The sequence below is a fragment of the Aulonocara sp. 'chitande type north' Nkhata Bay genome, linkage group LG7 (genome assembly GCF_057382095.1).
Source record: "Aulonocara sp. 'chitande type north' Nkhata Bay isolate Kocher_YH1m ecotype deep benthic linkage group LG7, A_spYH_male_GT1.1, whole genome shotgun sequence".
NCBI classification, from domain to species: domain Eukaryota; kingdom Metazoa; phylum Chordata; class Actinopteri; order Cichliformes; family Cichlidae; genus Aulonocara; species Aulonocara sp. 'chitande type north' Nkhata Bay.
In genome coordinates, this window is record NC_141350.1 from 40,158,870 (window position 1) to 40,186,387 (window position 27,518).

At 40.2% G+C, this 27,518-nt stretch overlaps 1 protein-coding gene across 1 annotated transcript in view; it reads right to left on the reverse strand.

Annotated features, from left to right (window-relative positions):
- tnksa (tankyrase, TRF1-interacting ankyrin-related ADP-ribose polymerase a) overlaps window positions 1–27,518 on the reverse strand; it is a 113,688-nt gene that overhangs the window by 11,706 nt on the left and 74,464 nt on the right. Inside the window, exons 14-22 of the mRNA XM_086300368.1 lie at window positions 25,138–25,217; window positions 17,741–17,886; window positions 17,457–17,622; window positions 7,143–7,362; window positions 6,056–6,165; window positions 4,589–4,777; window positions 3,650–3,730; window positions 1,244–1,430; window positions 1,083–1,162 (exon numbers count right to left, since the gene is read on the reverse strand). Coding sequence (XP_086156494.1) covers window positions 1,083–1,162; window positions 1,244–1,430; window positions 3,650–3,730; window positions 4,589–4,777; window positions 6,056–6,165; window positions 7,143–7,362; window positions 17,457–17,622; window positions 17,741–17,886; window positions 25,138–25,217 — 1,259 coding nt within the window. The remainder of the gene's footprint in view (window positions 1–1,082; window positions 1,163–1,243; window positions 1,431–3,649; window positions 3,731–4,588; window positions 4,778–6,055; window positions 6,166–7,142; window positions 7,363–17,456; window positions 17,623–17,740; window positions 17,887–25,137; window positions 25,218–27,518) is intronic.

Below are 27,518 nucleotides of genomic sequence, written 5' to 3' on the forward strand. Positions count from 1 at the left end.
GTGATGCAGTCATGTGACCAATTAAACTAAGATAGTGGAGGGCATTACACAGCAGTTGTTTTGTTTGCGCTTAATTTTGACAGCCCTATCAAAGATTAATATCAGTTTGTACATGCTCCAGATAGCTTTTCTTCAATTTCTTTAATTCTCACTCGCTTTTGCAACTTTGTACTTTTGTGTTACTCGCAGCAACAACTCCACCTCATTGTTAACTCGATGCTTTTCCTCAACATTTTGCTGCGACGTTTCAAAGAGCCGGAAAGTAAATAAACGGCAGACAGAAATGAGGCAGGCCGCATCGTCTTGCGTTTCACGCGTGCGCAGCACTGGAACGTAAGCGTTTTCGGCCGTTTCAATGTGAACGCACAACTCTGTGAAAACGACTGAAAACGACAGTGTGGACGCACAGCGTTTTCAGACGAAAACGCCGTTTTCAAATTCATCCGGGCTAGTGTGGACGTAGCCAAAGACTCCAATCTGGCCCCTTGGATAGCTTTAGAAAATGTGAAGGAGGACATTTTGGACTTTTAACTTTTTACAGCTTTTCCTACTGATAAAGACCTCAACTGTGACCATTCATACTCCACTAAAGTAATTAAATGATAGATTATTTTACACATTTAGTTCTTACAGCATAAGCCCAAAAAGAAATCCTGAGAGATTTCTTTCATTTACTACAGGGGCTTTCTTTGTCATGATAAAAGTGAGACATACTGTTGAAATTTGGCTTCTTTTTCTTATATCAAGACTGACAGAAAGGGGAGTTTCACTTGTTCGGTTCACATAAGATCAAAGTGGTGCTGCATGTGGCCACCCTTGGTCCACAGCTACATAAAATGTGTGCATCAAGTTTTATGTCAATTGTGATACTACAGTCAGGATAACAGTGGTGGACCACAGGATGCAGACAGATCCTGCCATCCTTAGATCCACACACAACAAGTAACAACAACAAAAAGAGGGAGACCAATGAAGTTGTTTTGCTTAGAAACAGGATTGGATTCACGACAGCCTCTCTTCCTCCTTTTTCCTCCTATTTCACGCTTTAAAAGTCTGACACATCAGAAATGCTGTTTGTGTACCTGTTCCCGCTGAAAGATGTCTCGGAGGTGTTCCAGCCCCAGGCTCTTTAAGAACTGGTTGATGGTCATGTCAAGTAGAGCTGCAGAGAAAAAGTGATGTCAGCAGGGTTTTCACAAGTTTTGACTCGTGGTACAACGGGCGCTCTTGTGCGTTCACCCACCTTCTCCTTCTTTCCTGTCGGAGCCAGTCGCTCCATCTGCGGGACCGGTGGCCCCGGCCACCGTGATGTCACTCAGAGGAGCGGCCAGGTTGTCTATGCTGCTGGCCGCCGACAGGCACGAAGGGGAAGGAGACGGAGAGATGACCACACCCCCTGTCGCTCCTGTGCTCACCACATTGGCACTTACCTAAAAGTAAGAAGGAGAAGGTTTGCTTTGACTTAGTAAGACTTTCTAGAAATTTTCTTTAGTCACCAATTTTGAGTGTTTGAGCTTTCAGCTCTTGAGGTGAATTGAAAAAGCTAGCGACATGGCAACCAGACACCACAGAAAATCAGTGACATTCAGCCACTTGAAGCGACGATGGATGTTGATTGTCTTGATGTGTAGTTACATTTCACGGGAGATGCACGCAAGGTTATGATGTAGGATTTCACAGGGGCTTGCAGTTATGGTGTATCGTAATCAAACTAACTGTGGGACCATTCATTCATCAGAGCGGTGTAGTGTGAAACGTTAGCGAGACATGTCAATTTTTTTGTGGCTCTTTTTTACCGGGCTAAATCACCATGGTAACTTAGACCCACAATCTGTCTGGGAGCAGCTTATGTTGCATGTGTCACTTTAAATTCAGCTCAAAGAGCCTCATTTTCACCAATTCTTTTATTTATATCATGAAGTTACAGCCGAGCAAACTGTTAGTTGCATTGTGAGTGGAATGTGCATGTGATGCATAACACATACATTTTTATAATTGATCCTAAGTAAAGAATCAAGCTGCTAAGTCTCTTTTACACCTCTTTTACACACACACACACACACACACACACACACACACACACACACAGGAACACCTGTTCAGTCAGTAAGAATAATTTCACTTTGATGACGAAAAATAAACTGGTTTTTAAATCTCCTTTGTTTGGCTGTGGGACAGTACGGACAGCTTTAACTGTCCTGTAAATATAACAGCTATAAAGGGGGGAAAAAGCTGCACTGGGAACACACTTTGATATAAAAATAAATAACTGGAACCAAAATGCTTGTTTAACATTTTAGTACTTTTCACCATGGATCTCTTCTCTTATTTATTGTTATAGTTTTATGTTTTTTAATCACCATTTAATCATTATTTCAAAACGTCTCTGATCAGAGCAGGCAGTACTCAAAGGAATTATTTTATGCACGAGGATTGTCACATAATGTGTGAAACATCCCTTTTCTACATGAGCGAGTACAGAGCCTGAAACAAAAAGTGGGCTTAACAGAGAAAGTCGATAACCATCATTGTGATACCCGCCATCTCTGACTGGGGCTTTAGGGTTTCTTGAGCCAGCTAATATAAAGAAAGCCTTCAGTTTAGTGCTGTGAGACACTACAAATATTGGTATTGATCTGATACCAAGGAAATATATTGCTTTTTCCAATACAGATACCAATACTTTTAACCTATAAAGACAGCTTACATACGAGACAGCTTCTTAATGACCACATTTTAATGAACACTTAATTAATCACTGTGCTTTTTACTTTCCACTATAATTACTCAAGGCAACAAAACACACTTTTCAGTTTTTCATGTGTTATGAAACCGGATTTTTGGAGACCTGGATTGTGAATGTGCCTGTCTCTAATGCACTTTGGGTCACCTTGAGTAACATGTCAGTTACTTTTATCTCTTTAGGGCTCCTGCACAGTATGAAAAAGTGGATAAAAGAATAAAATTGTATCTTTTTTAAATCAGTATTTATATATGCAACATGTTTTGCAGTGGCGTAATTAGCAGAGGAAAAAAAGGCTCATCTACAAACTAAAAAAACAGATTTAAGAAAAAGGGTTTCAGAGAGCGGGTTGGGCAGAGACGATACCCTTCCCTGTTCCTCTGCCATGACAGCTGAGGTGAAACTTGCTTTTCTGTCATAACACTCGTTCGTGGGGTGGAGCAATGGGCACAAGAAGAACTCATTAAATTTTGGTGCAGATCCAGAGCAACTGAAATTGGCAGAGGATGCCCTCTCTGATCGCCCTTCACGTTGCTCACTTTTTTAGTTAATCAGCTTCTATTTAAACGCTGTGCACGGACCTTGTCTGGGTTTGGTAATTAATGTTTGGTTAACTGATTTGCAAATAGAACCTAGATTTTGCACATTTTGGTAATTATGTGACAACATAAATTCATACGCAGCTCTCGAATGAAGACTTCTGTCAGTGAGACGTCTGTTTAAATATGGAAACGTAAAAATGTTCACACATCTGGTCCGTTCGGTGTTTCGTTTAGGTTTAAATCAAAGCACGTTTTTCTTTACATTGAGCTTAAGATTAAAAACTGATATGAATTCTGCTATTAACACTTCATCCGATTCAACACAGAGACAGCATCTGTGCCTATACTGTGTGCAGACACTCACCACAGTGGCCAGTGGTTTTAAACAACTTGGCAGGGCGTCTGGCGGCATGGCATCAATCAAAAGTGCTCTGATGTCATCAGCCTGCAACAAAGACACAACATGTAGACACCTCTGAATTAGTTTTGTATGTTTGTTTGTATTTTTGAACACACTATCTACAGATCACACCAGGTTGTGTTTTTGCAGCAAATCACTGTAGTGCTACACTTTTTCTGGATTTTTTGGCAAATCTATCACTTTATTTTTGAGTATAAGACACTGTCTTTTCTTTTCTTCTGACTGAAATATGCACTTTCTTGTTGTAAGGGCACTTGTGTTTGTATTTTTTTGTGTAATGCCTTGAAAATGACTAAGAAGCTTAACTCAATCATGGTCAGAGGCCACGCTTTGTGAAGTTATCCCAAAGCTAATCTGGACTAAACTAGAAAATGGCACGTGTGACGTTTTCATTACAGGATCAAACTGTCACGAAGCTTCATGAGAGCAAGCCAAATTTTCCAGGCTTTTCCTGGGACTGCTATATCCATTAATGACTTCATCCAATGGTCAATAAATAAACTGAATGCATAGTGTGAGAAGAGCAGCAAATGCCTCCGTTTCCTCTTATCTCTAGCAGAGTTACAAGCCTGTAGATGTCAGCAGCAGTGATGTGCTGTTTTCCAAAGGAGGCTCTCAAACTTTGGTACCTACAGTCAAACAAGGAAACGCGTAAGGAAGCTCATTAGGAAACCTCATTAGGGTGTGAGGAGTTAGAAAGCTGTCTGTTCCACCATCTAAACTTCTGCAAACTCTCCTTATGGCGCTCAACTCTCTGAATAGTTAACCATAACCATCTGAACGTCTATTTAAGTCAATGTGCTGACTCATAAGTATGAAGACTGTTATGGGAAGAAATTAGGACAGATCCCAAAAAAAGTCCCACAAGAAATCCTTTCATACCGTGGCCAAGTCCAGCGGCGTCTGCCCCTCCTGGTTCTTCATAGTGGGATCGGCTCCATGGGCGAGCAACAGCGCGCAGAGCTGAGTCCTCCCTTTCTGGGCCGCTTCGTGCAGGGGAGTAAATGCCCACTTGTCGGTTGCATTGACACACGTGTTGTACTTGATCAGCAGAGCAGCTATGTCCACGTGCTGGACAGAGGAGAGGAAGTAGTGGGGAGACATAAAGAAGAAGAAACAGGAAAGCGGAGGAGAGGAATTAAAACGGTAGAAAATGAGAGCAGATGAGTGAGGTGGTGTCTGGGGGAGGCGAGGGCAGCACGAATAAAAGCATTTAACAAGAGCAAATGTGTGAAGTGTTGCTGAATGAGTGCTACAAAATTAAGATCAGGGGAAAAAAACATGTAAAAACGGATTGCAGGATTGTGTGAAACAGAAAACGTGTGAATTATTAAATCTGTCATGATTTTTCTTTTCCCTCCGGTCCTTCCTCTCCTGCTTTTCCCGCTCGTCTCCCTCATTCCCTCGTCGTCTGTCTACGGCTCGTGTCTTGGTGTCAGACAGAATGTAGCTTGTTTTGCAGTAACAGTCAGGGATGCTTGAGTGTGTATAACTGTTTGTGTGTGCGTTTCCAAAATGCACAGCTCATCAAGCTTTCATGCAAACACGTGTTTCATGACTCTTTTAGCAGAAGACTGCTGACAAGCTACGAGCGCTGTGCCACCAAAGATGAAGGGAAAAAGCACAAATGTAAACCTTCAACAGTCGAATATCCCCCCCATGCTAAAGATGATAGTCATTATTATTGCTGTTTAGGTAAGTACGATCCAGCGTCACAGTTAAATATCACACACTGTGTGCTACACATTTTCTAAACATCCAAAATATGCATACTTGTCAAACTTTACAACAACCTCTTGAGATGATTTTGACTTAATGTGCAGTTGAAAAAAGGTGATAAACTGCAATATATGCAATACTGAGCATATTGCAAAATGTTAAAAATCACAATAAAATCATATAGTAAGTGAAGTATTGTAATAATAGTGTATTTTAAATTTAGTGTATGTAAAACAATATAGTGAAGGGAAGCATATAGAAAGATTATAAGCAACTGAGCTGTTTTATTGATTAAAATACCCAAGTGTGGTTATCTATCAATCTATGTTCATCATGCATTTACACCTTTATCCATGAACGAATTCTAAAAAAGGTTTACGATAAAGATTTTCAATCACTTTTATGCAAAAATTAACTTGATTCATTTCCATCAGTTTTGCGCTTCAAGTATGAAGTAAGTCTTGCTACTCTAAAAGTCGAATACAATAAATAAAAAAAATAAACAAATGCACTATAAATATACAGCTGGCCTCAAGTATTTAAGTGAGTGAATGTTAAAGGAGATAAAAGACTTTTTAAAGAAACTATGAACAGGTAGCAAAAAAGGCAAGCGTCATGTTTGTGTCTTACCCCATATGAAGCGGCATTGTGTAACGGTATCAGCCCTCCTTTGTCCTGCGCATTCACATCGGCTCCATGCTCCAGCAGATACTCGGCTACCTCCAAGTTGTTATAGCCGGCTAGAGAGCGCCACAGGCGACGATTCCACGCAGCAGGACAGAAAGAAAGATGAGTGAGGAAGATATAAAAACGCAGTCAGCTAATGAGAGAAGACAAAATAATGATAAAGACAGAGTGAATGTCAGCCTACGTTCACGGCAGTGGGACGGCACATATAATCATCTTTTCCTTTTACAAGAAAGTACATCAACACAGAGGGTGCGTGGGCGTGTGTCTAAGTGGTCAGATTTATTCAGACCTTTAAAGTGTTTTCCAGCAGTTTCTTAACTTCTGAAGTACCAGTCATGCAGCAAAACCTCCTCTATTTAAATATACTGCATCATCACGCAGCAAGAAGTGTGTTTATATATATATTAAGACACAAAAAATCCATAATAGAAAGGAGAAACAGGAAGCAGTTTTTGGTCTTTAAACTTTCCTGACACAATTATGCACATTTTAGGGCACCAAATTGAACAAAAGCAGGATAAAAGCAACCTCTAAAGTATGACCCATAATGTAAAAGAGTTAAACAAAACTAAGTGCTCATTTTCAGCCTTGAGTTTGCATCTATAATGTGTTTTCATAATTCAGGACATGGTTTGTACTAAAAGATGAAATTTTAATGTAAATTTATGGATGATTAGATCAGCGTGAATCTCATTAGGCATTTGTGTGTGTGTGTTTATCCCCATGAGGGGCTTTAGCAGGATGGTGTATCAGCTGTTATCTCTGAAACTGATGTCACAATGATTGCACACCTTGAATATATACATAATAGTTTGTCTGCCTTTAAGGGGACAAACGCTGTCTGTGCTATCAAGACTTTAAAAACCGTATTATGCGAGTAATGTAATACGAGGTCATTGTAGGTCAACTGCTCGAGCTAGTTGTGCTATCAAAATGTGGTGTTTCGCTCTACCGATAAAATTAAGACGTAATTATAGATAAAAAGGTTTAAAAAAAAAAAAGTGTGTGGGCTGGGCGGCTTTTTTACCTGCAAGGTGCAGAGGAGTCGAGTTGCGTCCCTGCGTGTCCCGACAGTTAATGTTGTCGGGGCTGCATAACTTTTGAACCCTAGCCAGGCAGCCTTTCTTAGCAGCGTCCAGCAGCGCCGCGTCTCCCCTGAGCAGGTCCTGGATGTCCGTGTCCCCGTCCTTCACCAGGTCCAGAGGCGTGTTGCCGTCCCTGTTCTTCTTAGTGGGGTCTGCTCCGTGCTGGAGAGAGGAGGCCATAAAAGGGGGAGTTACACAAGGAAAAGAAAGATGGGGAAAAATACGGGCAGATATGTTCTAGAGATATTTATCAGATGTGTGGAAGTGCACGCCGACATCATTAAACAAGACGGCGGCTGCAGTCGGGGGCAGGATGAATGTTGGAGGCTGTGTGGTTAATCAATGACAGGTCATTTTAATACAGTGCACGCTCGCCCTTTAATTCGTTCTGGCAAGTGATTTCTAAGGAAATGAGCAGCATGTTTGGAACGGAGATATTAATTTGTCACATTGTATCTGGGCAAACTCACGGCTAAGGATGAAGATATTTATAACGTACGCTTGGTTGCCATGACACTGAGTGCAGACAACCCCCCACCCCATCATCATGAGAGGACAATTGGCAATTGTCATTTTTTTAAGTATACCCTGATTTAGGGCTGGGCGATATATCAAAAATTTATCGCTACTGAAATTTATGACTCTCATCGACGTCATTTTGCCCATGTCGGTAAATTCAGTATTTAAAAAAAAGAAAAAAGAAAAGGCATGTGCAGGTTGGCGATGTTCATGTCCCTTTAAGACGCTGTGCTATGTTACACACTTGACGGGGTGGAGTCACATGACTCTACTACCTGTAACAAGACGAGACACGGGTGAACAAATGGAGGACGATTTAAATGTTGAAGCAGCAGCGACGGAGGTAGAGCTGGTGGAGGAGGAAGAGGAGACGCTTGTTAACAAAAAAAATGCATCAGCAATCGTTTGGCAACATTTTGGATTCAACAAGGATGATATTGATCAAAATATTGTTAAATGTAAACTCTGCAAAAAGACTGTTGCGTCAAGTCAAGGTAACACAACCAACCTCTTCCGCCACCTGCAGCACAACCATGTGATTCAATTCGAAGACATAAAAAAAAGCTCAAAGCGAGAAGAGAGTAGGAGGACCAGCAAAAACGTCTTCCTCCACCAGGCAGCGGTCAATGACCGAAGCATTTGCTAGTACTCAACTATATGAGCGAACTTCAAAAGGATGGCAAGAAATCACAAATGCTATAGGCTACCACATAGCAAAAGACATGGCTCCTATTGCTACAGTGGAACGTAACGGGTTCAGACACTTCATGAAAATAACTGACAAGAGATACGAACTCCCATCACGAAAATATTTTTCAAAAACTATCATTCCCAGCATGTACAGCACAGAGAGGGAAAAGATTGCTGCTGAATTGAGATACGTTAAGCACGTTGCAGCCACATCCGATCTCTGGTCCAGCCGTACAATGGAGCTGTATATTAGTCTCACAGTTCATTACATCGACAACAAATGGGAGCTGCGTACCAGAGTGCTCGAGACGGCCTATTTTCCATCTGATCACACGGGGGAGATGGTTGGACAGGGGTTGAGAGCGATGCTGTCTGCATGGGACATCAGTGAAGAGGACCTTGTTGCTATAACAACTGACAACGGCCCAAATATTGTGAAAGCTGTCAAGCTCAATAAATGGACACGGGTGCAATGTTTTGGGCACAGGCTGCACCTGGCAATCGGTAAGTGTGTACATCTTAATATATTTGGGTGGTGACATCTGGTGTGTTTTAAAGTGACTTTAATTCTGTGCGTCATATTCAAAATTGAAAGTATTAATGTTTGAATAATGTTTGAGGAAAATCCACTAGATTGGTGGAGAAAGCATCAAGTAAACTTTCCCACTCTAAGTAACGTTGCAAAAAAGTATCTTTGCATCCCAGCCACCAGCTCCCCATCCGAGCGGGTTTTCAGTTCTGGAGGAAACATTGTGACATGCCTCAGATCCTGCCTGAAACCTGACATGGTCAATATGCTTGTGTTTCTTAGCAAGAACCTGGAGTAAACACTACTCAGGTAAACATCTACAACAGTAGTTTGATTGAACCGCTCAGGATACCAAGTCTGCTGCTGCCCCTTTTTGAAGTGCCCTGTTCAAGCCCTGCCTAATTTTAACTATCAGTGTTCTATTGAAGTTTTTTGCAAACAGCACTATTTAATGTTTTTGTTTAACAGTTTATAGTTTTCACTAGTCACATGGCAGTGCTTAGTATTTATTATAGTTTTTTCTGTGTTCAATTGACATTTGTGTTTGTGACATTATTTGTTTACAAGTTATAGTACCTCAAGGCCTTAGCAGAGATAGGCCTTTGTCCATGATGGCATTACATTTGCACAATCATTGTTTACTTTGTGAATAGCCAATGTGAAACATATTTATTATTAAACTATTTTGTTTACAAGGGATGCACATTTTTTAGAGAGCATGGTTACATATTGTATCCTACACTTTTTATTTTGTTCAGTTAATAAATCTTAACCACTAAAAGTACTTACTACTATTGTCTTCATTTATTTTCAGTGACATTTTACAGTCCTTTAAAGTGGTAATAATATAATTGCAAAGAATAGGTCTAGGGGGAATAATATTATCAAAATAACTGGAGGAACTATGATGCCTGCCACAGCCCCATCAAATGAAAAACAAAACAAAAACGTTTGTTTTTTTGGCACTTGGGGTGGTTATCGTCCATTTATCGTTATCGAGGTTAACTGCTCAATTTATCGTGATATTGATTTTAGGCCATATCGCCCAGCCCTACCCTGATTATTAAAGAAAACACTGGAAAAAACCTTGTTTGTTTGATGGGCAAATAAATGGAAAAATCTGATCCATCTCCAATAAAAAGCTGTTAAAGCTCACAACAAAGACAGCAAAATAGATAAGAAATGTAGAGGATTTAAGCCTCATGACAACACCACAATTAAAAGACTGAATACTGCTATACTGATTAGATACTTTTCTTTTACATGGACATTAAACAAACAAGAAGAAACAGTCCTCCACACTCTGAACAATCTGAACCCGCTGGAAGCGTTTCACTTAGACGAGTAAGAAATGATGACAAGTGACGAGTGAGAAGAGGATGGATGAAGGTAATTCACCGGAGAGCAGAAGAGAGGAGGTGGAAACGAAAGGGAGGTAGAGAGAGGTGAGGACAGGACACCCAGTGAAGTGGAAAACACCACATACCCCGGGGGACGAGGGGAAAGCAGACATTTTCATCGCTCAGCTGTCTCCTAGGTTGTGGCTCAACTTGTCATTTCATTGTAAGTTTTGAAATCCGCTCATTAAAATTGGATGTTGTGGGACCACTCCCCTGGGTATCCACTGCTGGTCTGAAACGGTCCTTTATAGAAATCTCTCTCATGGCTCTCTATCCCTCTATTCAAAGTAGTCTGAACCTTTCCCTCTCATGAGGTTTTTTTCTCTCCTGCTCCTCAATTTCCATTATCTCTTCACTGCTGTCACTCACTCACACTCTCATGAAAATTTGACTAGAAATAATTGGGGACATTTACATAGATACAAAAAGGGAAAAAAGATAGTCGACCTTTCAAGAACCATTATCTTTCTCATAGGAAATGCAATTTACAATTTTTCGTATCTGCTTACAAATGAAACGCTATACTAGCAGCTTATTGAAGCTCCAGTGTTCTCAAAAATGTCCAAAAACAAGCTCATTTTAGCAGGTGTGATTTTAACAAGTTGATCGCCACGGTGTAGTCTGCTAACAGGCTCAGATTGGGACATCGAATGAAATCAACTGAGCATTTAAAGTAAAATGTTGCTGGCTACATTATTACAAGTCCTTGAAGGTAAAATTGGAATTACAGCATCCAATATATGTCTGGATTTGTATGAAATATTAACTTTATTGTGTAGCTACAGGAACATTTAGAAGATTTTTTTCGTAGTTTTTTTTTTCGTGAAGGCTTGGCTTAATTAAGCCACCAAAAGCTCCTGGCAAGAATCTGCTTGGTAGTCTTTGTAGACCCATGTTAAAGCACATCACACAAGTCAGAAAAGACAAAGAGCTTCTTTTAAGTGAAGTTAAATTAACTCTGAAAGAACAACAGAAACTGTTGTCTGCAGCTACTGTCTGTGATTCTTATCTCTGTTTCTTTGCCTTGTTATTTAACATCATTGTCACTGAACTTTCCAACCAATTATTATACTACCCAGTACCCCAAATAGCTAATCAGCCAATCACATGGCAGCTACTCACTACATTTAGGCATGTACACATGGTTACGACGACCTGCTGAGGTTCAAACCAGCATCAGAGTGGGGAAGAAAGGTGATTTTGAGCGTGACATGGGTGCTGGTGCCAGACAGACTGGTCTGAATATTTCAGAAACTGCTGACCCACTGGGATTTTTCTCTTTAACAACCATCTCTATGGTTTACAGTGAATGGTCCAAAAATAGAAAATATCCAGTCAATTACCTGGACGGAAATGCTTTGTCGATACCAGAGTTCAGAGGGAAATGGCCAGACTGCTTTGAGCTGGCATAAAAGGCAACACTTACTTAAAATAACCATTCATTACAGCTAAAGTATGCAGAGGAGCGTTGAACCTTCAATGCAAGTGTCTCCTGACAGTTGAGGCTAAAACTGAGGCTATGGTTGGCACAGTTTTACCAAAATTGGATGATAGAGGAAAAAACAAGACTGCCTGATCAGATAAGTCTCAATTTCTTCTGTGACATTCAGATTGTAGGAACAGAATTTGGCATATACAACATCAAAGCAGAAATCCATCCATTCTTATATCAACAGTTCAGGCTGGTGATTTAATTGCGTGGAGGGATATTTTTTGGTGCTTTCACATTCTGACTTAAAATCCATTGAACAACCCAAGGTCAGAGGAACAGCTCTCCAGCTTCAGACATGTGACCCGAGGCTACAAATACTTGGTTTATTACAAAAGACATCCTTAAAGAACTCAAATATCATCAAAGGAAACTCCAAGCATAAAAATGTCACAGCCTGACTGACAGTTGGTCTTTTCCAAAATGATGTTGCATATTAGCATCAGACCTTCATAACTCACTCGAGTTCACAAACTGCATGCCAAGTGCTAATGAAGTAGATTATACTTAAATTGAGCTGAAATTCATTATCCTCTCACACGTCTTCACCAACAACGATGATGCTAATGTGCATTTTGCATGTCTTACAAGACCCATTCCTCAGAAACTATCTGGGTACAGGGAGGATGCAGCGGAGTTTTAATTTGAGCAAAAATCCTGCACAAAAGCAGGATAATAGAAAGTTAACAACAAACAAATCTAGTGTTGAACTCCACAACAGAGAACAATTACATCCCGAGGCCTCGGCAGATTAACACCAAAGTGCGGGAACACTGTCTTACTTCTGTGCACAAGTGTGTTAAAGGGAGAGTCGAGAGTACTAACGTGTGTAAACAAGAAACGCAACAACATGCTGAAATTCGCCACTATGAGAATGCTTCTAACCAGAGTGGGAAAAACAATACGAACCTCCTACAATCAATCATCCGTTTGTGTGTCTCTAACCTCTGCCTCCAAAGCCAAAGACCAACCATGAGATCAGGGGGAAAAAAAGAAAGAAGTGTGGCCTGAGGGAGATGCTGTATCTCTGAACTCCATTTGCTTTTTGAGCTGACTGGGATTTGTCTACACACGAGTCTGTGCGAGGCTTCACACTTACAAGTGAGAAAAGCATTTCATTTGGTGCTGCATATCTAATAATGAGTCTAACGATAAAAGCAACAGCCTTTAATAAGCCGTAAAGAAAGCCTCACTTTAATATATATAGCGAGAAAAACCCCCAACAAAACATCTCTGCTGAAGAAGAAAAAAGCCTCCATCACTGAATTTACACCAGACAAAAAAAGAACAATCACTTCTAATAAACTCCCACAAAGACAAAAGAAAACCTTATGGTGGCTGAACACAAATAAAGCTGCTGAAGCAGATGGTGTTCCTGGACATGTGCTGATCAACTGCAGCAGCACTGGTCTTAAACATCTTTACCTGGAGCTAGAGCTGCACAGCAGATGGAAAATTGAGTGAAAACAGCATAAAGTTTCTTTGTGCTTTAAGCTCAGGACGGCTTCAAATCTCAACTCACAATTCCAATAATGACATTGAAGAGCACTGAAAGTGTTCAACTGGTGTGTGATATAGAATTTCTTTCTGTATTCTGTAACCTGCAGCTCAATTACTGCAGTTTTTCCTTCACTTTCTTCTTTCATGCTATTTTTTTTTTTGGTATGTTGCCCTCATTAGTAAGGAGAAGTGTGGGGAGCAGAGGAATGAGGTGCAGTAAACATTGGGCTGGCTGGAAATAATCAAAAACTCTCTATTGATGCCTCTGCCCCCTGACCTGCTGGCCCAAGGTTTTTCCATTTAATTCGCAACTCATCCTCAGTCAAGTGAAGCTGTGAACTGCTAAAGGTCTGAACTATTGTGACGTAATATCAGTGTGTAAGAATACTTCAGCATTATCACAGTTTTATGAGCAAAGCAGCCTCTATAATTTGGCCCTAAAAACACAAGAGTGTAGACTGGTTTGGACTCTTAATCAGCAGACCACAGAGTGACCAGCTAGTGGCTAAGAACTCAATCCTCTGCTTTCCCTAATTTCAAGCAAAAGGAGCACCACAGGGAAGCGTTCTGGGTCTTCTTTCCTTCTCATACAAGGCTTAAATCTGCAGATTATGCAGCTGAGAAAGGATCAAATTGTTGGCTCCCCAAAGCCTGGGAAAGTAAAGTGCCGTTTCTCATACTTTTTTCCCTTAGTATTCACATTTAATGCTCGGTGGTAAAAGTAAACATCTTTTTTTTCTCCATTGCTTGTTTTGCTGGACACCAAACACAAAAACATTTCATAAACTGATACAGTGGGGCAAAAAAGTATTTAGTCAGCCACCGATTGTGCAAGTTCCCCCACTTAAAATGATGACAGAGGTCAGTAATTTGCACCAGAGGTACACTTCAACTGTGAGAGACAGAATGTGAAAAAAAAATCCATGAATCCACATGGTAGGATTTGTAAAGAATTTATTCGTAAATTAGGGTGGAAAATAAGTATTTGGTCACCTCAAACAAGGAAAATCTCTGGCTCTCACAGACCTGTAACGTCTTCTGTAAGAAGCTTTTCTGTCCCCCACTCGTTACCTGTATGAATGGCACCTGTTTGAACTCATCATCTGTATAAAAGACACCTGTCCACAGCCTCAAACAGTCAGACTCCAAACTCCGCCATGGCCAAGACCAAAGAGCTTTCGAAGGACACCAGGAAAAGTATTGTAGACCTGCACCAGACTGGGAAGAGTGAATCTACAATAGGCAAGCAGCTTGGTGTGAAAAAATCAACTGTGGGAGCAATCATCAGAAAATGGAAGAAATACAAGACCACTGATAATCTCCCTCGATCTGGGGCTCCACGCAAGATCTCATCCCGTGGGGTCAAAATGATCATGAGAACGGTGAGCAAAGATCCCAGAACCACACGGGGGGACCTGGTGAATGACCTGCAGAGAGCTGGGACCAAAGTAACAAAGGTCACCATCAGTAACACACTACAACGGCAGGGAATCAAATCCCGCAGTGCCAGACGTGTTCCGCTGCTGAAGCCAGTGCATGTCCAGGCCCGTCTGAAGTTTGCCAGAGAGCACATGGATGATACAGCAGAGGATTGGGAGAATGTCATGTGGTCAGATGAAACCAAAGTATAACTTTTTGGTATAAACTCAACTCGTCGTGTTTGGAGGAAGAAGAATACTCAGTTGCATCCCAAGAACACCATACCTACTGTGAAGCATGGGGGTGGAAACATCATGCTATGGGGCTGTTTTTCTGCCAAGGGGACAGGACGACTGATCCGTGTTAAGGACAGAATGAATGGGGCCATGTATCGTGAGATTTTGAGCCAAAACCTCCTTCCATCAGTGAGAACTTTGAAGATGAAACGAGGCTGGGTCTTCCAACATGACAATGATCCAAAACACACCGCCCGGGCAACAAAGGAGTGGCTCCGTAAGAAGCATTTGAAAGTCCTGGAGTGGCCTAGCCAGTCTCCAGACCTCAACCCCATAGAAAATCTGTGGCGGGAGTTGAAAGTCCGTGTTGCTCGGCGACAGCCCCAAAACATCACTGCTCTCGAGAAGATCTGCATGGAGGAATGGGCCAAAATACCAGCTACTGTGTGTGCAAACCTGGTAAAGACCTATAGTAAACGTTTGACCTCTGTTATTGCCAACAAAGGTTATGTTACAAAGTATTGAGTTGTATTTTTGTTATTGACCAAATACTTATTTTCCACCCTGATTTACGAATAAATTCTTTACAAATCCTACCATGTGGATTCATGGATTTTTTTTCCACATTCTGTCTCTCACAGTTGAAGTGTACCTCTGGTGCAAATTACTGACCTCTGTCATCATTTTAGGTGGGGGAACTTGCACAATCGGTGGCTGATTAAATACTTTTTTGCCCCACTGTATATGGAGAAGCGCTCATTCTTCTGGAACCAGATAATTTGAACTTTTTTGTTAGATTAATTACTTAAACAAGTTTTTATTGCAAGCGAGGTCAGTTTATTCAATATAATGCAAACCGATAAATGCCTCCGCCCCAAGGAAGGAAATCATTCACCATTTCTCACACTGCACCAGGCAGTGCATATTTAGTCTGCACCTCTCTGTACTCCTGCACAGCCAGACCGACAAGCTAATTTCTCCCCAGAGCTGTCACCTTCCCTAATACTCCACACAACAGCCACTCCCCTCCACCATCACTGATACCTCTGCTGCACTGTCGCACCTCTTAGTCCCAAAGTTTTCAGTGAACACTGCTGTGTATCAGTTTCACAGCCTGACCACGACAATCTTACACTTCTTTTGTGTTTTACGCTGCTGTCTGCTCACACAACTGTGTCACTACCTCGTACAAGCTGTGTAGGACGTTTATCTCATAATTCATTGTTTTCTTTTCCATTTATTTTTAATCATCCTTTAATACTCCTAAGTACATCTGTTACAAACTACTTTATACAGTCAATATGTAATTATGAATAAAGTAATGAATTTCTCTTGTTTTTCCGTGTGCTGCGTTTACCGTGTGTGTGTGTGTGTGCGTGTGTGTGAATTCAACTGTGTTCATCTAATAATTTATGCTGCCCCATATGGCAACGGCAAAGTGGTGACGTAACCTCGTCTGGAGGTGTTTGTGATAGGAAAAACAAAAATGCATTCAGCTGTGAAACTGCAACATTTCACAGGATTCATTTAGCCTCAAAGAGATGTGACAATTCAGTGTTACACAACAGATATTTTCAGCTTTGTAATTGGATTGGTCGGAGTTGATCCCGGCCGGGTTCAAAACTCGCACAGAGCACAAGTCATACCTTTCAGTGAGTGTTTGCACCCAATTTTCCAAATGCCAATCCCGGAAAAACCTCGGCTCCATAACGTTGATTTGTACATGCTGACTTACACCCATTATTCACAAGGCATTCACAGCACCAGATGCCATTAATTGCATTAGTAACAGATGTGCTATCATTTCATTGCCAGCTCTTGCTTCCGTAGACATGACTGATTTCTGAGTTTCGCTGAGCCCCGGCTCACCGCGTCTTGTAAACACTGTTTGGTGAACTTGTCTGGAGAAGGATAAAGTGCTTGTTTACAGAACATTAAAGCTGCATCAAAAATTAAATATTTCTATCCCACAGGCTTCAGTATGAAAAGGAGCAATGTGAGGTCACAGCAAATGGCACAATTAAGCCCTTCTCAGACATGGTATGTGTCACAGAAGTGGCATTCGGTCATTAAGAAATTAATGGCTCATGGCTTCATTCAGACATACCCATGGGAGAAAGTGACGGAGAGAGCTGCGGCACTCGTATGATTATTGCAACTCGAGGGCAAGCCGTTTTGCACTTGTGCCAACGACCATTCACTGGATAAACACTCCTGAACATTTAGTTCTCTCAACGGGTCTGTTGATGTTGCATTCGGGCTCAGAGAGTTGGATTTCTTTTCACATGGGCCATAAATATCAGAAACCTGACATCCAATGAGATCCAATGAAGATCTTACCACGCTTGGTGGTTCTGGAGGCGATTTCCTCCTCTAATTCAAACTTGGTGCAAAAACACTGGGCCGTCTTATCTTAAACTGAGTCTGCTTTAAATATATAGGAACATCAGCATGGTGTTAAGAAAGAGACAAACCTTAAGCAGCAGTTTGCAGATCTCGTATTTGCCCTTCGCTGCAGCTTCATGGAGCGGCGTAAACTTCCACAAGTCTGCCACGTTGACCGAGGCTCCGTGTCTGACCAGCAGCTCGGCCACCTCAAAGTGACCGTACGAACAGGCGTTATGAAGGGGAACCAGACCGCTGCAGAGGGAGACAGTCATTTTACTCCACGACTTTATTCCAAGACTCTCTGATGGGTGCCGGAAACGAACTTGGCTCAAAATTACACCAAAGTCACACCCCAACACAAGTGTCTCACCCTTTGTCCTTGGCGTGCACGTCCGCCCCATGGTGCAGGAGATACTCCACCACGGACACTCTGTTGTAGCCGGCAGCGAAGTGAAGAGGGGTAGAGTGCCGTCCCTCCAGATCTCTGCAATTCACATTCTGAGCCGTACACAGGGACTGCAGAGACACGCGGAGGAAAAAGAAGAATAAAATAATTCCAAGTCAAATTAAGGTGCAGCTCAAAAACAACCAGGATTTCTTTTGATCTTATTCCATTTTTTATTTATTCAGATTAAATGATTTCAAGAGGTTTCACAGAAATATTCATTGTTAAATTTTCTAGTACGACAGCAGGAATGTTTCCACAACCATTAGATAGAATTCCATGAGTTTTTGTGCATGTATGAGTCCTGTAAAAACAATTATAAAAACTCAGGTATTACTTAATTTCATATTATCTAATTTTATTCTTTTTGCCTGAGAATTTAGTTAATGATCGTTACAAAACTAAAGATGCTCCCCAGATGCACGAGTCTTGTAACTGTCTCTAGTTGCGCCGTGATTGGTCCAACAGAAACGTTATGTTAACATGATGTGCGAAACAGACAGAAAAAGGAACTGAAAAAAATGGTATGTGGAATTTTGGATTAGCAATAAAAACACACTGTATACTTCCGGCTAATTGCGAATAATGCTAAAAAACCTTATAATATCAATATTACTGTGTGTCTGTTCACAGTGGGTAATGCTGCTACTTTTGTTCTTTGCTGTGATTTCAAACTCAATTACACCTTAGTTCAGCAGTAAAGATGGGCTTGGTGGGGGGCTTATTTTACAGGTTTCTTCTACTATCTTGACATCTTATTTTACAGGAGATAAATTTAAATCCTGCTGGCACTAAATTCCACATTAAACTTCTCTTCAGAAGTTTTTTTTTTTTATTAGCCCCTTGAGCAGATCACGAATTCTACAAAACACGAAAAGCATGAAATAAATGTGAAAACCTGGTTAGCACACAGGAACACAGTTTAAAGAGTGGGCGATTGGTGGATTGATTCATTGGTTCCTCAAGAGAAAATATAAAATTTATTCATATTCTACATTTTATTATCAATCGGGTTATTTTGAACCTATGAAAATCGAGAGACTTTGTATGATTTTTTTTTAAACTCCTGGAAAAACAAATTGTTCAAAGCTTGAAATCTTGAAAATGGTGTCACTGCCCAAATGTTTTTGGGCTTATTCTATTTATTGTAGTATCAACAAAACTCATTCTCAAATATTTCCTCTTTTTTTTTAATGTTCCTGCCATTCTGAAAAATTAATATAATATATAATAAATCGAATGCTTGATTAAGTTTGGGTTCTGATTATAAAACCTGAGCTCACAACCAACAATTACTGCCAACATGCCTCAAATCTTCATCACATAGATGAAACAAGGTGCTCGAAACAGATTTTGGTCCATACTGATCAGATAATATCACACAGGTGCTAAGAATTATATCCCCCACACCATTATACTATCATCATAAGGCTGAGCCACTCATATAAGGATAGATGGATCCATGTTTTCATGTTGAGACTCATCAGACCGTTCTGTTGTCCAATTTTGGTGATCCTGGGTCCACTGTATCCTCAGTTTAGCTGACAGGAGTGGCACCCAGTGTGGTCTTCTGCTGTTGTGTACCATGTGCTTCGAAGTCTGACTACTTGTGCTTTCACAGATGCTCTTCTGCATAACTCAGTTGTAAAAATTAGTTACTGCTACCTAGAGCTGGGCGATAGAACGATAACGATATGTATCGCGATATAACTTTTACTCGATAGAGAAATTAAGCTATCGCGATAGACCTCGCCGCTCTTGTCCTCTTAAAAAAAAAAAAAAAAAAAGGTCAGGCAATCTAAATTAAGTAGCGCAGAGCCGAACCAATCACAGCCGCAGCGTCACGTCGCGTGACTTGTTACGTACAGCACAAGTGCCAAGCCGCACGTGTGTTTGTTTGGGAAGCAGCCAGCGGGTAATGGAGCCAGCGCGTAATGGAGGAAATGAGTGTGCCGACTAGAAAAATCAACCGAGCGTGACCGAAGAGAAAACAGATAATGGTTCCAATGCCGGAGAGATTGTCGAACGGAAGAGCCATAGAAGTTCCGTAGTGTGAAGGTATTTCGGCTATTTCAAGTCTGACAAAAAACAGAGTAGCGTGCACTGTAAATTGTGCCGAAAGCAAGTCTGGAAATACAATAAACTGGTGCATGCGTCACACTGTGCGCCACGTTATTGTTTCGGTGAAATGAATTTCTACAATACTGTTACTGTTAATTCTACTCTCTGCAGTGTTTAAATGCTTACATATACACACAGTTACTGTCCCTCCACACATACGACTCGGTTCTGCTTCTATGCCCCAGCTTTGTTTACTTTTTCCCACCGAGGCTTCTAGACTTCTGATTGGCCAACATTTCTGCACGGTTAGGAATCTAGCGCCACCTGCTGCTTTGGCATGTTCATAGCAGCGTTTTCCTTCATTTCTGCCTTTATGTGTGGACGGGATTATTTTTTAAAACGAAAACGGAAAATCTCCGTTTTCAAAAATACCCGTGTACGTGTGGACGTAGCCTCAGTCTCTGACTGGAAGCGCTAATTCGTCATTCGGCTTTTGTCAGACTAAAGTAACTGTTAAAACTGTTTGAAAAGCTAAGCTATACAACAAGGAGAGATTGAGAATTTCCTTTTAGTTCTCAGTTTATTTGATATTGACAAAAGTTAGTCAGTTTTGTCTGTTCTTCTGTAAAACAAACTAAGATTTATTTTTAGAATTAATATTTTGTTTCTAAGTGGAATTGACAATTTAGTCCGTTTCGTTTGTTCTGTTTTGAAACTTAAACGCTTTAGCGGCTGCCTTTTGTGTAGTTTGCAATATTTGCCTTTATTTATCTGAAAAAGTCTCATGTTCCTTAAGTACATCTACCCTGTTGAACTTATTATGGGAAATAAATATTTAAATAAAAACAAGCTGCTGATTATTTCACATTTTACTTGTGAGCAACAGCACATTTAAATCTTACAAATATAGTTATTTGGCTTATATCGTGATAGATATCGTTATCGCCTGAAATGAAAAAAACATATCGTGATATGAAAAAATCTCATATCGCCCAGCTCTACTGCTACCTTCCAATCAGCTCAAAACAGCCTGGTCTCCTCCAACATCAAAAAGGTATTTTGACCCAGAGAACTGCCAACCATTTCTTAAATACTCAGACAAATGCTCAGAATCACTTAAATCACCTTGTTTTGCCATGCTGATGCTTGATTTGAACTTAAAAAGATTCTCTTGACCATGTCTATGTGCCTAAATGCATGCCATGTGATTGGCTGATTAGATTAGAGTTAATGAGCAGTTAAAAAGTTACAAGTAAATACAGGTTATTCATATGGCACTTGAAGAAAAGTGCTCTGAAATATAAAATTAGATATAACAATTAAAATGGGAAAAAAAAAAGAACTAAACAAAAGCAAACTTTCACAGGTGGCTGTTATTTTTAAAGGCATCTATAGAGTCCATAGACCTCAAGTCCTTGGGAAGTAAGTTCCACAAGATGGGAGCCACAAACTCAAAACCATGGTCTCCTTTTGTCCTGCATACTTTTGTATCACCAACAAGCACTGATTAGCTGACATCACTGACCTATTAGTTACGTATGGATGTTGCAGTTCACTAATATCTGGAGGCATCTGATTGTGAAGTTCTCTGCAAGTGATCACCGTTGATAAGGGAAGCCAGTGTAAAGAGGACAGAATCAGTGCCACATGAGAGCTTTTAGAGGAGCCGGCGAGAAGCCTTGCAGCAAAATTCTGGAACAGCATGCTTATCAAAACCGAATGCCTGATCAAAAGTAACTCCCAGATTTCTCACAGCTGGGAGAACTGAAGATAAAATGGGTCCAAGATTTTCAATTACCCTTGGAACAAAGTTGTCAGTTGCGCAGATGAAGCGCTCGAGCTTTTTGTGTATCTAATAAAGTGGCTGGGAAACGTATATTATAGAGCAAAAAATAACTACACAAACTGTCACAATGGTTAGAGCTCTGACTGAAGTACAAAATGTTCCTGAATGACAGAATTTGCCTCTGTCCAGTTTCATCATCTAGCAGAATATCACACTTCAGTGTGAACCTCCTCAACATTTGATCAGATGACAGGGATCGGCCCACGATTTTTTAAAAATGCCAATCAGCTACTTGGCGAGACTATTAATCCTGATTTGTCTGTGTGTCAGGAAACAAGAGGCTGAGAGAAAGCCCGACCCGAGCTCATCTCCTTTTCCACTACAATCTTCTGCCAGCCTGTTAAAGCATCACATTTCAGGCACTCCCGGACCCTCTTCATTGACATAACCCCATTACTGTCTGTCTGTGTGGGGGAAGACACCACATTTCACTTTAAATCAAAATATTTCAATCAGAAGAAAAAAAAAAAACAACCTTCTGTCAGACGGTTGGGCGACTGTTACCAGGTCTTGACATTTTAAACGTGAGTGAGCCAGATACCAATTGCAGCAGAGGGTCTCTGTGGAAATCTTATGAGATGTAAAATGTGGCCTTTATTAGGGATAAAGTCTTTGTCTTTATTTCTTTATTCATAACAATCATCATCAATAAGGGGAATAAAGCAAATACAAATACAGAAAACATCCAACTGACATTTAACAGAAATCACTAAGACTTTGACTCAGTGAGACCAACAGGAACAGTCACAAAGGTCAGGAGTTTTTTAATTAAAACCTGTGTTTGTGGACATCAAATTCTTCCACAGAGATGCAACATTAGCTCAACAGTTTCTCTTCTGCATCTCCCCTTACAGTTTATTGATAAAGGCCTCCATTCTTGCTCCATTCTAATGAAATATACTAACTTAAGGACAACCGATCTAACTTGTCTTCAGTTTTCATTACCGACCACACTGTGGCCACAGAACCTACTGCTTTTGGCCAAAAGCAGCTAGTCCAGTTTCACATGGCTTTTCTCAGACTCCTCATTAGCGCCAAACCATAATGGAGCAATTAAAAATATTTCTGCTCCCTCAGAGCAAATAATCCCTCCATGATCAGTGTCATTAAACACACTGAAGCTGCTAAATCAATGTCCTTCCATATCAGCTATTTCCATTTTTCTTATTAAGGCAGTATTGATTGTTAGGAGAAGAACGGGTCACTGGCTTTTCCTCATTTAAGCCTTAAAAAATGAGCTGTTTTCAACTGTTAGACCATTGGGTTTGGAATTCATTTGGACATAAATATTTTAAGGATTTATTACTTTATCAAACACAGATGTAATATACAGTATCCAGTGTTACTGGCATGCAGCTTATCATGATGACCTTCACCCAAATGATCACAATGGCTAAAGTAAATGTAATCACTCAGTCAAACTAAAGTAAAAAAGGTAGGTAGGCACTAGGGCTGGGCCATATTATACCGTTCACGGTAATACCGGTATAATGTTAGGCAACGATAGGAAAATAAAATATCGCGATAGAATATGAGTAAAACGCGCATGCGCAGTGCCTTTGTTTTCATACGCACATGGCCGATTGTTGAGTGAAACAGATGAACCAGAATTGGTTTGTAAAAATGGTGCAACTTCAGTGATGTGGAACTGGTTTGGTGTTTGTCCATCAGATACACAACAAAGCACATTTTTTTGCAGAACATGCAAGCGGCCGTCGTTATTGTCGTATTTGTCGGACTAAGATGCTCTTAAATCTGGGAGTAATCTGGGTCCTAAACTCCGTAAACTTCAGGTCAAACGAACACTGCAGCATCACTAAGAGTTAAAAACTGTCTAAATTCTTTCATCTTTAATAAAACGATCAGCATTGCTGCTTTACCAGGTGTAACTATGAAGTTTAACTTCCAGGCATCCATGAAAACAAAATGTATTACATTTAACGGAGTTAGAAGCTAGCAGGAAGCTAGCGGAAGTTAGCTCGCTAGTTTCGCTAGTTACCTAAACATGATATTGCATGTTCTGACTGAGAGATTTCTGAAAAAAATCAAACGTACAGCTCTGCTATCACTTCCAACATAAATGAAGACAGGAAACTAAACAGCAGTGACGTTTGTAGGGTTACTGAAGTTGGGCTAGCTGGTATATAATTATGTGCTACGTGATCGCTAGCAACACAGCTATGTTAGCATAACATAAACAGTGAAGCTGGAGGACAAACACTAACACTTTTCCACTTATAAAAGTTAACGTTAAGGTTCCTCATGGTTAGAGACAAATGCAGTCGCATGGCAGGATGCTGTAAAAGGACCAAACTTCAGTCAGGAGAACAACTGAGATAATCCATCCACAATACGAGGTTAGTCATTAATATACTGCAACAACATGGGAATAGAGCAGCTGCCAGAGAATTCAACATTAATGAATCAATGGTACAGAAGTGGAGGAAGCAAGAAGAATGAGTTTAATAAAGTTTGATTTATCTGACTGCTTTGTTTCGCTTAATGTGCCTTATAATCCCGTGCACCTTATGGTCCGAAAAATACGTACTGCACACTGCAGTTTAATGTTGCAAAGCACCTCTTTTTAACTTCAGTGGATATTATACATGGTTATGCTCAGGATATGTCAGCCCATTTCTACTGGAAATGCCTTTTGGTTAAACTTTCAGCAAGGAATTTGCATTTGCACTGTTACATTTTATAAAGCTTTAATGTACATAAAAACCAGCTTCTTGTTTAAGTGAAAATAAATGATAGGTTGTCTTTTTGCGCTAGTAATGTTGTGGAGTTGTATTTTGTCTCGCATCAATTATATCGTCAGTTATATCGTTATCGCAAATTTTCAAATATATATCGTGATAAATATTTTTGGCCATATCGCCCTGCTCTAGTAGGCACAGTATGAAGATAGGTGGACAAGTAGGTTGATTGATCCTTGCATTTGCCATATTTACACTGACCAGAGGCTATATATAAAAGCAAAGCTGCAGCGTACCTATGTCATTTGACAGTCAAATTGCCACCCTGCAGCAACTATGTCAGTATTTGTGGAGAGTTTCTAGGTGCTCAGACTGTGAATGAATAGGAAGACGGCAACAGATCTGTTATTTATCACTTAATCACCATATTATTACAGAGTGCCAACTTGACCCCATTTAATCCCAGACTGATGGCAGACTGATTCCACATCCATTTTTTCACAATTCACAATTCTGATGTACTGATGTTGTTTGGAAGATGGCAGCCGACTGCAAACGGTCACAGTCCTGGTCCTCATCTTCGAAGCAACCATCTCAAGCACGATTGCAGTCACAATAACTTTGGTCATGCTACAGTCTCCAGCATTTTCCTGTGATTGCAGCATAACACCCCACAGGCAACAATGTCAAATTGTCATTTTCAAAGTGTCATCTACCTTGACAGTGTCCAGGTCACCGGCTTTAGCAGCTTCGAGAAGTCTGTAGTCTACATCCGAGTTTCTCACTGGGACATTCTCTACAGCAGCAAACACAGAAGAATCATGAAGACAGCAAAAACAGCCTTCACATGCTTTGGAAGAACATTAATGAAAGGCTGACTGTAACACAACAACATAAAGCTGGCGTTATCCTGCCGTTATTCACTTCATCCTACGTACGCACGTCAATTTACGGCCATGTTTAATGGAAGACATTGTGCACTTTAGGACGGCCGTTTCGAAAAGCTTCCAGGTGACATTTGTAAGACTTATTTTTGTTGTTTTGCTTGTTCTTTGATAATTGCAATGCAGTGCAAACCAACAGGAAACAAAAGTAACATATTAGGCCTTTATGAGAGTGTGTGTCTACTGGTTGCTGCAGATAAACCGACTGTGGTGACACAGCTGCTACAATTAAGGCAGCTACAGATGCCGTATTCAATTCACTCGCTGTCATTTAAAAGACAAATCAGTAGTTATGCATAGGGCTAGAGGATGAGATACAACATAAATCTAGATTTCCAGAGTTGCCTCAGAAGCAACTAAACACACAATATTTTCTATGAGATAACCGTGTGCTGTGAATCTTCATTGGTCGTGCAGTCATTGTCAGTTTAAAGAAAAGCTTTAGACCATTTTTTGTCCCAATTTCCTCCACTCGGTGAAATCAGAAGCTTTACATTCTTCGAATTTCTGCTTTTTTTGCTTTGTCCTTGCTTTCATTTCATTTAAAATGTGTAAGCTCGACCTGTAATTGAAACAGGCCTGTGAAGCCAAGTTTGAATGTTACAATTACAGATTAGAATTGACAATTTTTGCTTTTTATCTGCTGCAGAGATGACTGTAAGATTTTTTTTTTCCATATATTTTTATTGAAATTTTTTATAGTACAATACAAACAAATGTTGAACACCCTCACATTCACACATCCATCCATACATCAAACCTGCCTACATCACATTCAAATGTAGAAATGAGCATAGTTCTCACAGCAATACAAAAATACAATGGGTTAGGATAGACAAGATTCTCCCCTCCTGTCCTTCTTCTTTTCCTTTTTGTTCATAAATGTCCTTCACCTCCACTCCCTAAAATAGTCATATATGGCTTCCACATATTCACAAAGTCCCATTGTTTGCCCTTGGCAATATATGTCAGTCTTTCCAGGCCTAGAGAGATTGCAATTTCCTTCTTCCAGAGTCCCATGGAGGGAGCATCCATACTCTTCCAACATAGCGCAATGGCTCTTCTGGCTTGAAGTAGTCCGTAGTCCAGTAATTTAGTTTTTTTCCCCGATTGCTTAAATTCCCTTGGATATATTCCAAGTACACAGAGTTTTCCTATTAAAGGGATTTTTACCTTAAACACTTCAGACAGATATTTGATAACATCTTTCCAAAAGTCCTGGATTTTAGGACACTCCCATAGACAATGAAGAAGAGTTCCTTTTTCAACTAGACATTTAGTACAGATGTCCGGAATATCATTGGACATATGATGAAGCTTGACAGGTGTTATATAGGTTCTCATGAGCCATTTATATTGCAGTAGTTTAGCGACTGTAAGATTATTATTCCATTATTCCATCTTAAATCACTGCAGGTGTTCTCCTTTCACTTATGGTCCAAAATGTGGAGGTATAAAATTATATATAGCTTCATATATCAAAAAAAATTTCCAGACATTTATTAATTATTATTATTACTTAAAACGAAAAAACTGGAAAATATACTAAATATGTTAGCTAGCCAATATGCAGACTTTTTTCTGTTTTTTTTTGTTGTTTTTAAATGTATCAGCCTGAAATTACAGATATTGATTCAAATTTATGACGGAAAAGTCCAGTGAAAATTTCAGGCTTTTATCGTAATTTGACTTACTTATGTTAAAATACTGCCTCATATTCCAATATGCGAGAAAAGGCCTGAAGGTATGTGGACAGGCCTTTTTGATACACATTTCAAAGCAATCATAATATGTCCAGAGTTTGGACCGTAGTATATTTTATGGAAAATAAGTAGAGCAGAAAAATTTCTAAAGATTTGATGACGAATCAGAGACGTTCAGCAGTGCAAGCCCCACTTTCAGGTAGGCTAATTCACCCCAAACCGGGTCTTTACAAAGGTTCTTAGTGCCTGTGGAAAATTCCTGCTTTAAGGGGACTCGAGTACTTATGTAATAACTGATGGATTTCGTGTCCAGCTTAATATAAAGAATGTGGAGCTGTACAGACCAATAAGTGGTTTGGTCTAGTTTTATTTGTGGGCTTTAATTCTTTCCCCGATGAAGACGACATCTGACAACTTCTTCTGTATCCATAAAGATGAGCTTTGGTAGTT